We start from the raw sequence: 14,723 nt of genomic DNA, 5'->3' as shown, positions 1-14,723 counted from the left end.
TTTGCTTATTTCCCTAAGACTTTTTGCTTTATAAATTTTGCTTTTATGTTATTTGGTGCATAAATGTTTGTGAATGTAATATTTTCTTCACCAATTGTACTCTTCAATGTTTTTGGCCTTAAATACTATTTCATAGGGTAGAAGTGGTTTCTCTCTGTTTGCATTTGCTTATTTATATTCATCCATCTCTTTACTTTCAAATTCTCTATCATTTTAGATTTAGACATGTTGCTTGTTAGAGTTTATAATCTGAAAATCTTCACCTTTCTTAGGATAAGTTAAATTATTCCCATTCATTGTGAAAACATAAATGTTTGTCAGATGCCTAATGTTTCTTCTTTTCTTATTATTTGTTATATTTTTATGGTTTCTCATTTTCTCGTCTTTACATTTTCTAGAGTGAAAAGATTTAATATATTTTCCTAGAACTTAATAATTAGTAAAGATATCTTTTTTCCTTCATGTAAAGGAAAATTATCACTTAAAATATGAACATCTGCAAAAATATTTAAATAAAAATAATCATAGTTTTACTATTGAGAGATTTCTCTATTAACACATTGTTGTAATATAATGAAATCACATTTTTGTGTACATTGGGCTATTCTTTTGTATATATAGATGCAATTTTATATCTGCCATTTTTATAACATTACCTTCATTGCCATTTTTTATGGCATTAAAATATAATATTTGCAATATCTTTTGGATTAATTGTATTGTTTAACCATTTTTCCATTGTTTACATTTTATGTTGTTTATGGTATTTGTCTATCACACATAATTGAAAAACAAATATCTGATTTCTTCCTTAAGATTTCTAACTAGAATTCAGGATCTTCATGTACATATTTAAAAATTGAATGTTGTGGATTCAGTTAGTTATAAAAATCCAATTCATACTAACTTAACTTAAATAACTAATTTTATCACACGGGTTCCGAGTTGTCACATAGAAACATGTGAAAGCAAGCAGATCTTAAAAATAGGTTTGGGGCTTCCCTGGTGGCGCAGTGGTTGAGAGTCTGCCTGCCGATGCAGGGGTCACAGGTTCGTGCCCCGGTCCGGGAAGATGCCACATGCCGCGGAGCGGCTGGGACCGTGAGCCATGGCCGCTGAGCCTGCGCGTCCGGAGCCTGTGCTCTGCAACGGGAGAAACCACAACAATGAGAGGCCCGCGTAACGCAAAAAAAAAAAAAAAAAAGAATAGGTTTGTAGGAATATTCCCCATTCTTAATCTCTATAGAAGAACGGTACATTGTGGCAATAATGTCCACCACTTCTTCCTAAGCTTCTTAGAGTCCAGGTACACAAAATATTACTGGCCCATCATGAAATTTAGTATGAGACTCTTGGACTTGCTTGGTTCAGGGGTCCACCATGGAACGATCAACTTTAGTAAAGAACTAAGTCGTTTGATAGACAAGTTAAAGCTTTGTAGATGGTGAATGGGGGTGAGGTTTATGATACTTATTTTCAAATTTATTTTCATGAATATTATACTACTAATATTCCCATCTGAATTATATTAAGTCTCCATTTTACCATTACCTCATAATCCAAGTGAAATATTTATTTATAAATCAATTTGATGTTAATAAAATGCATATAGTTTAAATTTATGTTTATTTGGTTCTAAATCAATATGACCATATGTAAACTTAAACCTCAGTGAAAATGTCCATATCCTCTTCCTCTTATTAGCGAAAGGTTTGCTAGAGAAGAGGGGAGTTCAAGTATATATAGGTTGTGTTGAGGGACAGTATTGAGTCTTGATCTTCTATTATATTTTTAAATCTGTTCACATCTGTTCTATATACAACAATATTTCCAAAAATTTCTCTCATACAAAGAGCACACATGCCTGGTTTCTTAGCTTGGTTGCAGAATTTATTTTTTGTAAATTCTTTACAGTCTTTTTGGTATATTCCAGAAACTGCTTTTTCAAGGTCACCAATGACTTTCAATGTGTCCAACTTAAGATCACCTCTCTGATCTCATCTTACCTGAGTTATCAACAGTATTCCTCATAGTTGATCAATCTCTCCTTAAATTCGACTTTTTTAAAAATTTTTCTGGAAGGAAGAGCTTCCAAGGCATTATGTTCACTTGGTTTGAGCACCGTTGGCAGCTCATTCCTTGTCTCCTATTAAAACTGCTTTTCATAGAGTCAGCTCTATGGGTACAGATACAGTTTATTATATTATTAGACACAAAGTCTACCCTGACTAATGATTATTCCCTTTGTTTCCAGTGTTTTTAATAACTATGAATAATTAAACAATGTTTCATTAAGTATTCTTGTGAATATCCTTTTATTCTACGTAGAGAGTCCCAGGAATGCAATGGCTAGGTCAAAAGTTATATGCAATTTTAATGTTAATAGATTGCCAGATTGCTTTCCAAAAAGACTATAAAACATAGGAATGTAATAATTGCTCAACTTTTTCTTGACTTACAATAATATATCTTAATGTTATTCCTTCCGGTAAATTAGATGTATAGTATCCAATTATATTAATTTCTTTGGCAACATATTAGAAATGTGGCTTTGACTCTAAAATTAGCATTTTTCTGGCATCTATCCCAATTTTACTAATTAGAATTGAAAAGTAAAGGAATAAAAAGGTAAAATCTATTATCAGAATCAGATAAATAGACTGGTCAATAGGTGACCTACCATTATTTTAAGACATGTGAAAGAACTGCATAATATAAATTGTTTAATTTACTTCCAGGGTTAAACCCAAGCAAAATTATAAAAGTTTTCTCTGATTGTTTACATTTGTATCAATTTCCACATTTCCACAATTTCTGCATGTCCCCCAGCTACTTAAGACATACATCCTGAAGTAGGAAATTAAAATGGTGCTCTGTACTGCCAGGGCTGATCAATATCAGCTCTAGAGAAGTTGCCAAAGAATCAGAGAAATTAAAGCTTGAAATACATAAGATCATATTTGGCTTATTCCCTTTCTTTTAGAGGTGAAATAACTGAAGTTAAGGAAGTTGAATCACTCCTTGACCATATTCCATGGTTGCTTTAGTTGGACATATCTTAAAGTGGTTTCTAGTTAGGTATTAACTGTGATAGTGTCTACCCAAATTTAGGTTCAATATATCATTGATTATTAGGTGCCTTTTTGTTTTTAACAACTGTAATTCAGATGTCTTATAATCAGTGGCTTCTTACAGTTAATTGGCAGTGTGTTTTATTTATAGTGGAGATAAAAAGAATATATCTTACAATTGACAGGATATCAGATTTCTCAAAATACAGTATTTGTTTTTAACAGGCCCCACATTTAAATACAGCAGATCTGAGATACAGAAACAGGAATAGGGAGATTGGACTACTTTTAGGTAATAATTAACTAATAATTACCTTAAAAAGTCACCATCTCAAAAAAAAAAATAAAAAAAGTCACCATCTCTTTTCAAATCATACCACAATAGTATCAGCTTCAGATAAGGTCAGTAATGGTTATTCAATACTTATCCCATGACTAGCATATACCAGTTTTCTCATATTTGAATAACATATAGATCCTTTATAAAGATTCTCTAGCATAAATTAAGTTCACTAGTGACATACTGAAATATGTTAACATCAAACTAATTATGCTTATATGCTTATATGCTTATATGCATCAAACCCCATATGCTTATAACTCTTATGTAAATACAAAACAAAAAATAGAAATCAAATAAAAATACAACAGACAAAATATCCAAATTTGCAATCTTAATTTAATACAACAGATGATGTTGCTTTGCTGAAACCAAATCCTATCTCAAAACATGAATGTGTTTATGAGTATTTCTGTCAATACTGATGTAAGTATGCCTGATGATTACAGTGATATGGGTACTGTATGGTGATATAGTTCTCCCACCACTTTTCTCCATTTTATGCCACACCTTTGTTCATACAGCATGTCATGACGTCATTTGAACACATTTTAAAATAAACAAAACATTTATATGTTAAGTTCCTAGATTTTTCCTCATTAGTCCAAAATAATAAAAGTAATAATACTTGACACCAATGTGATCACAAACATGAATGCAAACACAAGAGATATATAGTGACAGAACTGAGTTACAGATTGTTAGATTATTATAGTAATAAAAAGGAAAGTTCTGAATCCCAATAACATACTCTGTAACCACTAAGATTACATCACAGACACATTTGAATAACACTGGAATATGCTTTTTTTTTTTCTCAAATGATATAAGAAGGGGAACTTGGTTCACAGAAGCTCAGAAGCTCAGGTAAGGCTGAGTTTCTGGGACCCAGAAGTTAATTTGTGGATAGTTCACTTTAGCAATGGGAAGTTATCCAGATAGAGTAAAAGCATTCAGAGATTGTAATGACAGGAAGTAGGAAGTCCAGTCATGCGAAGGTAGCAACGTATGGTCTCAAACATCAGTAGGCAAACTCAGGGAAGTTTTACTTCCCTCTGGAAGAACTGGACAGAGGGAATCACAGCAGGGATTCAGGATGGAGGGGTCCAGCTGCTGGTCTGGGAAAGAAGGCAGGACCTTGGTTTTACATTTCACGGCAGTAACTTTATCCTGAAATTCTGCATGAGCCAGTAACAGGTCAGGAACAATGCTCAGTTGCTGTGCAGAAACCTGGTACACGGCTTTGGGCTAAGCAAAGTAAAATGAGCAACAAGGAGTGAGGTAAATTAATATAAGCACAGAGCATACGGGATCTTGATTTGAATCACAGTGGTAGAAAGGGGCAAACTGAAGGGGAAACTGCACCAGTAGAAAGGGAAAATTGAAGTGTAGTGGTGGCAAAAAATGAACTGCAATTTTTTTTAGAGTAATGTCAGTTACTTAAAACGTTTATGTTTAATTTATTAATTGTAATTTTTTCAGCTGGTAAGTTGGTAATTAAACCCAAGTTATCTATAATGATCCCACTAACATATTTTTAAAAATTTTATGATTAAGAAAGATTGATTCTGCATGTTTACAATAGCAAGCAGTTAGATGTTTAACCTAATACAAATTTTCTAAGTCTTTGAAAGGGAAATCTTTTATTTTTTAAATTAAGAGTGGCATTGTTCCATAGAAATAATCAATGCCAAAATGGCCACTAATAACATAAATCAGAATTGTTTGAAATAATGGGAACAGACCATGGATATCAAAGAGATTGTAACACAATAGGAAATTTGAAGATGCTTACTTATGTACTTACTTCCTTTGCATCATGACAAAAGGAAAGACATGGGAACAGCAAGATGGAAGGTCACAATAATTTGTCACTGTTTACTGATTTTAATTTATTGCCACAGAAAGGTATGATTTCTCTCCGAGATGATGGGGAAGTCCTGATTTCCTACTTGACTTCTCTTAATTTTTAGCAAATCAAATGAAAAAAATTATTTCATATTTTAATAGAAGAATTCCATTATGCCTAGGAGTTGTTTGCTGTAATTAGAAGCCAGAACGCACATGGTGGTGGCTTATTTTTCTCTTGAATTTTAAGGTTGATGTAATGTAATGAAGAGTCCACTAGCAACAGAGCTCATTGGTGATGGCATAATGAATATCATATAGTGTGATTAGTAGTTTTATTTGAATGACCGTTACAGTATAGATATGGCTACTCAATTGAAATGAGGGTAAACAAAAGGAACCTGCATTCTCTTCTCATATATGTCTGTGCAAGTTCAAGGTGTGGGTATAGAATATTGCTGATTACGCTCAGCGTTAGGTAATGTTGAGATAGATTACTTCACGTGTAGTGAAACAATGAGGATAAATTTTATGTAAAAAAATTTACATTCCTTTTTTAACTGTCAGCATCCTTCATGTATTAGCAACAGACCTATGGTGTGTTTACTACCATTTATACACAGGTTTAGATATTGCAGTCAAAAGCTACCCCGTCATATCATCAAGCTTGTAAGTGGCAAAGGTAGACTATTCTGACAGTAAAGTGAATCTTTTCAGAGATTATTTCACTAAAGTTGGTTTTTAGGATATATACATCATCATATAAATGTATGTATATCATATATATGGTATATATTATATATCAACTTTGCCAGTAGAAACACAATATAGCATCCCATATAGACGATATTCTGTTCCATGGGACAATTCAAGTAACTGTGGTTCCTGTTTCCTGAACTGGAAATTGAGCTTCATGATGTAGATACAGATCTGAACATTTTGTCAGAAGTATTTTGAAAGAAAAATGCAAAAAACCTAGCTTAGATTATTATGACTTATACACACAAGAAATCTATATTATCTGATTCTTTCACATATGGGCCATCTTCCATTTCCTTAGGAGATTCCTTGGTTTGGTTCAGTAAAAATGAAGATTTTATCTCCTGTCTAATAATTGCAAGTTTCCAAAACTTCAAAAGACATAATGAAAATCATACAGGTCATGAGTTGTTCCCAAGGTGATATGTACAGAGAATCACTACAGTCTCAAAATATAAATTAAAAATAACTCTAATGAAAGGAGCCAAAATGGATTTGATTTGCACACAGTATTTGGTGGAGATCACTTAATTTTTTTTTCTAATAAGATTGTGTTCATACTGAATTGTAACAAATTATTAGGTGATCTGTTCCACAGAGTATAGAAGTTTTGTAAATTCTTGCTTTCTCTTTCTCCCTACACTTCCAGACTCCCCCAAGTGGATATCTGTGAAATTTAGCCAAGTACCTCTAAACAACTGACACTTCATAATGAGCTTTGATAAATCCATACCAACTTTTTTCTTTGTTTGAATTGAAGCAAGATACATGGAGAGTTTCCCTTAGATGAATCTAGCACTTCCCTCTTTCACCCCTGTAATTTACAAATTACTCACATGACTATTGCCTCTTACAAATACTCTTTTTCTCTCTTTGTTCTTCCTCTTTCAAAGAGTGAAATTGAACTGGCAGATTCATTTAAGGACCATATTGTGGTTTGCAGAGTCACTGCTATGTAAAATCATATATATGGGACACCCAGAATGGACTGTCTTGAAATCTGGACCTTCAAATAAACAAGATCAACACAATTTATATCAAAGTGCAGTATGCTCTGACGCAGGAGCATCAGAATGCCTGGAATCTGCTCTAACCAATTAAGCCATTCTAGGCAAGAGGAAAATAAAGCCTTCAGTAAATCCATTGAAGCCACCATCTCCCAGCCTCCCACTGCCTGTTATCGATCTTTTTAAGAGCAGACTAATGAGTCGCATATACACCTGATGGGATGCTCTCACCCTACCACCTCCGAGGAGTTAACTTACACAAAGAATCAACTGGGTGAGAGGGAGGGTGGCAGGGCACATCTAGGCCGATGGCTACCTTGGCCCCTTAAAACCTAGCGCGATGGTTTCTCTTCAGTGAACGCAGCAGACCCCATCCCCTACTTTCCTAACGAGCCCATTAGTTCCTTTGCGGGAGATTTTCCTTTCAGGTCGCTTCTAGGGCAAGCGCTTTTGTTCGCTACCACTCTCTGTGGTGGGAAAAGAACTGTAGAGAAACGCAAAGCAAGCTCGTGGCAGCAGCTTCTTTGCGGCAAAGAATCCCTTTCCGTTCAGCTTTGGCAATTTAGCAGGAACCTAGGTTCTCAGGGGACGAGGGTGAGGGGAACTCCGGGTCGAGGAACACAGAAGCCAAGAATCTGTTTTTACTTTCTATCCATTTCACTCGTATCCCCACAACTACCCCTCCCCGCCCCCCAAACTATCAACACAAACCTTTATGATCTGTACAAATGGGTGGTGGGTGGAGGAACATTTTCTTCCTCTAAGATTCGGAACAGAATCCAGCCTCCATACTAAAACCACATTAAAAATAAATAAGATCAAATAAGCTAAACGCAATGAGTAGTAACTATCTCAACAGAGAAGCAGCTGGCACCTGCCTGGATACGCGGCAGTTGCAAGCGGTTGGCTTTTCGTGCTGAATTATTAATTTATTTACCGCCCCCCCCCCCATCGTCCCCTCCTCCTTCCCTGACTGCTAGGCAAGAAATCTCCGTGTCTCTACATTTTCCCCTCCGCCCCCACCTTACAGGAGTCTCCCACTTCTCGGTCTCGGGCCGCTCTGTCGCCCGCCCGCGGTGGCCTTCGAGTCCCTGGCCCTCTGCCGCCGCGGCGCTGCGCTGGGGGGCGTCCCGCTCGCCGCGCGCTCCCACTCGCGCCCAGACCGGCGCTGCCGTGGGTCCCGGCGGCGGCGGCGGCGGGGGAGGGCGGAGGGAGACCGCGGGTGACAGATGTACTCCTCTGACAGCTCTCAGTATCAGCCCAGTGGCTCCCTGCCATTGGCTCAGTGCAATGGACCGGCAACGCCGCTCAATATAATAACACTCATGCCTGCCAGCAGCAGCAACTCCGAGTGCTGGCACCGAGAGCGGGGGATGCTGCTGCCGCCGCCGCCGCCGCCACCGCCGCTGCCGCTCGGGCGGCTCCTGCTGCCCGGCTCCGCTCGGCCGCGCAGCCGGCATTGACTCGCGCTCCGCTCCTGGCTGCCTGGCCGGCCCCTCCCAGCCCGGAATCCTCCCGCGGGGCGAATCGCCCTAAGGCGCATTAGGAGAGAAACACAGCTGAGACGGACAGCGCGGCGAGCATGCGGAGGCGGAGGAACCTCAGCGCGCACTGCAGAGGCGCGTAGTGATCCTGTCTCCGGCGGGCGTGCGAGAGAGGCGGCGGTTCGCCCTGGCGGCGGGTCCCTAGCCCAACCTCCCCGGGCCCCGGCGCGCTGCGGCTGCTGGCGCGGGGTGCCTGGAAGCGGCGGCTGCGGTGGAGGAGGCGGCGGCTGCTCCATGGAGTGTTACTACATTGTCATCAGCTCCACGCATCTCAGCAACGGACACTTTCGCAACATAAAGGGAGTTTTCCGGGGCCCTCTCAGCAAGAATGGGAACAAAACTCTGGTAATCGCTTCTGTTTTCCTCTCTCTCTCTGTCTCTCTGTCTCCTGTTTAAGAGGACATTTGGAGGATTGAGGTTATTGTGAGGGTTTGGGGGTGTCACAATTCAATTTGGTTTATAATATATTCATTTATTTGTCTTGTGAGCGTGGGGTGAGAATTTGGTGTAGAAAAAGGAATCTCAGGGAAGCTGAGATCCATGGCTTTGGTTGACACTTTCCCAACGCTCGGGACCCTCCAACTCACTCCGTCCTGGTGAAGATTACCACGGTTTCTCTTTATTCGAAACAAATTATGTCAACAGGATCTCTTCTTAAGAAAGAAAAGAAAAAAACCTCAACCCCAAGTGACCCTATAGCCTCTGTCGCTTTAGGAAGCTGAAGGTAATGAGGATGTGGGTGCCTCTCGTGGAGGCGGGGGGCCATGTGACTGGTGGTGCGGGGCAAGTGGCGGGACTGAGTGATGGTCTCAGAAGGAGTTTGTGTTCCAGCTGTCTCAGGAAGGACTGGCAGCAAACTTCTCTAGTGAGAAGTTGTCAGTACAAAGCTTAACTGAGTGACTTCAGAACCCCATGCCGTCAGCTTTAAGTTATTCACTCAAAAGAGGTTGGAGATAAGTGTGACGGGTGAGCACTCTGACACAGTCAGAGCCACAAGGAAAAACGTGCTAGACAAACAGAGCCCGTGCAGTCCTGGGAGGTTCTCACTGGACCACCGAGCTTCTCTTTCAGCATTCTAGTAGGAAAAGGACTCCTGACTGGTGAGAGATGTGCTGAGCATTGAGATAGTACAGGGTGATGGCCCTTACTTTTTCTTTCATATCCCCTCTTAGCTACAAAACCTCCCTGCAGAACTGACTCCCAAGTCTTGGTATCTCCTGAGAACTATACACCCAATAACGAAAAAGGGAAGTAGAGAGAAGGCTCATTAGGCTAAGTACTGCAAACAGAGTAGAGCCAAGTAAGGTGGTAATATGCAAATGTATGCATCACTAAAGTCTGGGTCTATTAGCAAGCAGCACCCCGTGCCCCCCTTTTAACAAAGTGATTACTGAGCTCTGAATAGGTAGAGTAGAAGTTTAAGGACAGAATCAATTAGTCCAAAAGTAAATACAGTATTCTTCATCTATTTTCTTTATATATCTTAAAATATGATTCTACATAAATTTTTTTCTAAATGTGCTGTGCATCTGTCTTCCAAGAATGAAAAGTTCTCTTCTGAAGTTTTAAGTGAATTCTGACATTGATGTGATTCATTTGATTATTTTCTTTTTTCCCTTGAATCTCTTGGACATCTTCCTCTCAGCTCATTTAACATTCAAAGAAGTAGGGTTAATTTATCGCTTTTATTATTGTCCTGGATAAGATTGTTTACTGTTGTTGGTGATCAAAGAAAATAATCTTCTGTGGTCTTCCTTAGTGGAGTACTATACAGAGCAATAGGCACAGGCTAAGGTAATTATGGAAAGTGTTCTGGCTAAACTTAGAGAAGTCAACTATATGTGAAGGTAATTTGGGGGAGGGGAAGTGCTTCATTTTGAAAAAAGTGTGCACTGGTTTGTTTTTTAAATCAAGTTTCACTTATGAGAAAAGGCAAACTTATTGACTGAACAAGATCTCATCTCCATAGTTATAATAATGGTGTAGGTAATAAAGCCACAGAATAAAGTTCATAGAAAAAAACATTTATTTGCCAAACCTCAACTTGTTAAAATTCTGGTAATCTTGATTCTTAAGTCAACCTTGGGCTTCCATAAATGATTGAACTTGCTTAAGCTGATGTTTGTTGTCGGTTTGAAGTTGATTAGTTCTTTATCACTCATATTGACAAAAGGTAGGTTAAACTGTAGATCTGCCAGTTTAATCTTCAAATTAAAATAGGTGTTAAAGAGCAGCTACCTAAATGAGATGAATAAATCTAAATATATGCAAATGTCAGAAGCAACAAACTGGGATAAAAAGGCTTAGAAATAGTTCCTATCCTATTTTATTTATGGTAAAAGGACTTATAGGGACTTCATAGCTAATCCTTCAAGATTGTGTTTACAAACTGCCCAAGTTAGTGTTTCCTGTGCAAGAGATTTACACCGACTGAAATGATGTAGATTTTTCATATATGGTTCCACTATATTTGAAACTATAACTTTAAAAAGTAATATATGTCATGTGTGGTTTTTCTATGTCTTTTGATGATTTTGTTATTGAAGAGAATGAGATTTATACCTGTCTATAACAGAAGAGATTCTAAATATATTCATAAATGAATTTTTTAATTAAATAATTTTCTATACTTATCTAAAAATGTATTTTTTACAGCAAGTAGGATGCTGTGAAGATTTATTATAAGCTAAAACTTACTATAAGCTAAAAACAGAAAACTGAACCTGAAACTTCTCAGAAATAGCAACCTTAATAAGAAACACAAATATTATCTTAAAAATATATATATTCCACAATTTGAATATTTTCAAGTAAGGATTTATGGTTGTCATGTTTTTAATCCCATTTTTATAGAGTAGTAATTATGAGATCTTTTTTACTTTCTTGTCTATTTGATTTTGACATATTGTGAACTTTGCCTTTGAAGACATCATCACATTTTTGCATTTTGAAATGTGTATTAAGTTAAAAAAATTTTAATGAGTGGTTGTTTTTTTTTTTTTTTTTCTTATTTCGGGAAAGCACAACTTAAAACATAAAATCCATTGAGGGATTTTTCCAAAGAAATTCCAATTAGTTTTCAACCACTAGATAACTAATGGATATTCTGAACATTTTTTAAATTCATATTTTTAAAACATTATTTTCTAGGCTTTAAAATTTTTGAACTGATTTAAGATAGGCTATAACTGTTAATACAGTGTTCTTTCAAGAATTAGAAGTTACCTATAGAATAAATTTACTTACAGAATAAAACTCATTGTTTACTGACCTTGGTTAATTGCTTTAGTCCTAAATCCAGAATGTAATCCTGCTACTCATACTGAGGATATTATCAAAATGTACAGACCTTTCATAGATCATATTATGTCTCTCACACAGTAAAATTTTAAGCATACTTAAAGATTAAGCCTATTGATAATCTTGATCCTATTCTTGGGCTTTTAAATATATTCCTTTTCACAATTTTAACTGAAAATACGCAAATCTCCATTTTGCAAGGTCTTACCATCAAAGAGAAAGTTCACTCTACTTGTGATGATTTCTGTTATAAATAGCATCATATGTGTGCTATAGCTTTAATTCCATGGAATAAGAAATAAGCTAATATTTTATTAGTGCTCCAGAATATGTCTGAATAAGTTACGTGGTTTAATGACAATGAATAAAGTTTACAATCCATGTATTCTTATTGTTTTTCTTTTGATTATCCCAAACCACCATTGTGTATGCATCTGTTTATTAGATAAAGACATTTTGTTATATTTATGTTTTGCAGTTGATCCACAAAAGTTTTTTTGTCCTAATTATATATTTTTAAAGTTTTAATACAAAATATTAAAATATATATACTTTAATGCAGAATTTAAATATATATTTAATTACTTTTAATATGGAATTTGGAGTTTGTGGAACTTTGGAAATCATTACTAATTTGTTTATTACTTCTGTTAGTTGGTCAGCATTTTTATATTTCATAAGAGTATTATGTCTGTTTAAAGACTATGAAATTCAAAAAGAAGGAGTGCTGATTTGAGGTCAGGCAGTGAGTCAATATTATAATGCAGATTTCCTGACTCTAGACATATTTCCTTTATAATTTATATACTAAATTAGGGAATCCATAGAAATTGGTATGATAATATGGATACTGGTAAAGAGATGGTATTGGTGTCATCTATTGTTTGAAGACACTCTACTTTTCCACTTGACTTTAGGTGTGGAGAAATAGGGCCAGACTCACAGAATAATTTGAATTCATATTTATTTTATTTCTTATCCTCCAATATGCAAACATCAATAATTTTTGTCTTGCCTAAGCCCTGTTCCTGAAGGCTGTCCTCCATTTCCAAAATATTAAGTACCAGGTTTGGCAAGAAAAGATGTATTGATTTATTAATCAGTTATCAACATATTTGTTATTTAGTTCGTTCAGATTTATTGAGATGCTTTAATTGCAAAGCACTATTCTAGGCACCACAGGCTTTGTGCTAAGTATTATGCACTGAATATTATGTTAAGATGTGTTCATGGATGCGCCATTCATTTTGAATATGTTGAAAAAATATTCACATATTTTGACAAGTTTGCAGGTTTCTTGTCATTCAAGATATTTTCATATGTATTCATTTTGAAAGTATGAAAAAATTCTGGGTTTTTTCCTTTGTGTATACAGGAACTCACTAAAATTAGGTAGGTCTTTGAAATATACTATATGGACTTCTGTTCTAATTTTCATTATCTAATATAACAGTATTTTTCATGTCATTCCCTTACACATTTCTTTATCTCCTACAGTATATAATTTAAAAGGTTTCTCCACTCACTAAAACCCATTTATGTGGCACATTTAGGGTTGTGCATAAGACTAAAGAAACAAGTTGTTGAATTAGTGCTGCTGAAATGTTCTCATTGTTAGATTAATATCCTCAAGACAGGTGAGGGGTGAGGGTGGGTTAGGGTGAATAATATATGGCTAAATTTCCCCACTTTAAAAATTTGGTCATGTAATTAGTTATATATTTTTCCAAGTTTCTTTTACATTATTATACATTCAGTATTAAAGACCATCTTGTGTCTCACTTTCCTGAACTTAATGTGACATATATTCTTTGCTATACTTGTTTTTTATTCTAGCAAAACTACAACATGTGTGTTTTCAGAACACATTATTGGAGTAAGGAAAATAAGATTGAAATACTGATATTATGACCTACTCAAAAATGTAAGCAGTATTTTAAGGCAAATACTGTCAAGTAACATCCGTGATTCTAACATATCTTTTTAAGTTTATCAAATATTATTTAAGTTATTTTTGATAGTTGAAAGTCAAATAGTGACATACTATCTTGTCTTTCCTTTTCAACTATGCACCAGTATTTTCTAGTTTATTGATGACTGCGATTACGTTTTTGCTGAAAATACAGATCAACAAGAGCGTTGGAGAACACTAATCCAAAGGTTTCATATAGTTGTATTTGTATTCAGGACCAAATTCAGGTTGCAGAAGTAGTTTGTTCAGTGTGCACTGTGTTTTAAAGTATTTGGGCTTCAATGCCATTCAAAGGGGAATACACTTCACAGTTTGCTACTGTCTATACTATTTTTTACTGTTATATAAGTTTTCACTTATTTATAATACCTTCCTGACCAATGAAGGCACTTGAATTTTCCACTTCTTGTTTAGTCCGAGAACCAAATTTTACATACGGGGAGACAGAAACATTTTCGTCATTCTACCCTTCATGGTACCAACTTTTAGATAGACAGTAGTCTTCCAAAAAGTTTTCTGCATATTTGTATGTTTCTATACTGTTTATTATGTATTGGTTGAACTGCTTAACAGTATTTTCCAGATCATATATCTAGGATATTATGACCTATCATAATAATTATAATATAGAAACGTGGATTTGAGGATGATGCATTTTTGCATTTTAAAATTGCAGACTTTCGCTCAGACCACAGGTGTTTTTAGTAATTTCTTGTTGTTTTTGGTCTTTTTAAAAATTAATTTTGAATGTAATTTTAGTCTTTATACTTTTGGTAAACATGTTTAGTTCATGTAACATACTTAGAAAATAGTTTTTTGAAAGTATTATACATAGGGGAAATCATACTTTTTAATAAATGTAATCATAATACAGTGTTGAAA

The 14,723-nt window shown here is 35.9% G+C and overlaps 1 protein-coding gene across 1 annotated transcript in view; it reads left to right on the top strand.

Moving 5' to 3' along the window:
- Nucleotides 1-8,195: 8,195 nt before the first annotated feature.
- The window catches only part of ZNF804A (zinc finger protein 804A), a 318,855-nt gene continuing 312,327 nt past the window's right edge, over nt 8,196-14,723 (top strand). The window contains exon 1 of the mRNA XM_029225401.1: nt 8,196-8,914. Within this exon, the coding sequence (XP_029081234.1) occupies nt 8,804-8,914 (111 nt within the window). The 5' untranslated portion in view covers nt 8,196-8,803. The remainder of the gene's footprint in view (nt 8,915-14,723) is intronic.

This window comes from Monodon monoceros, unplaced genomic scaffold, assembly GCF_005190385.1.
Source record: "Monodon monoceros isolate NGI ecotype Baffin Bay Population unplaced genomic scaffold, NGI_Narwhal_1 Super_Scaffold_16, whole genome shotgun sequence".
NCBI classification, from domain to species: domain Eukaryota; kingdom Metazoa; phylum Chordata; class Mammalia; order Artiodactyla; family Monodontidae; genus Monodon; species Monodon monoceros.
This window is presented reverse-complemented; position numbering and strand designations above follow the sequence as displayed.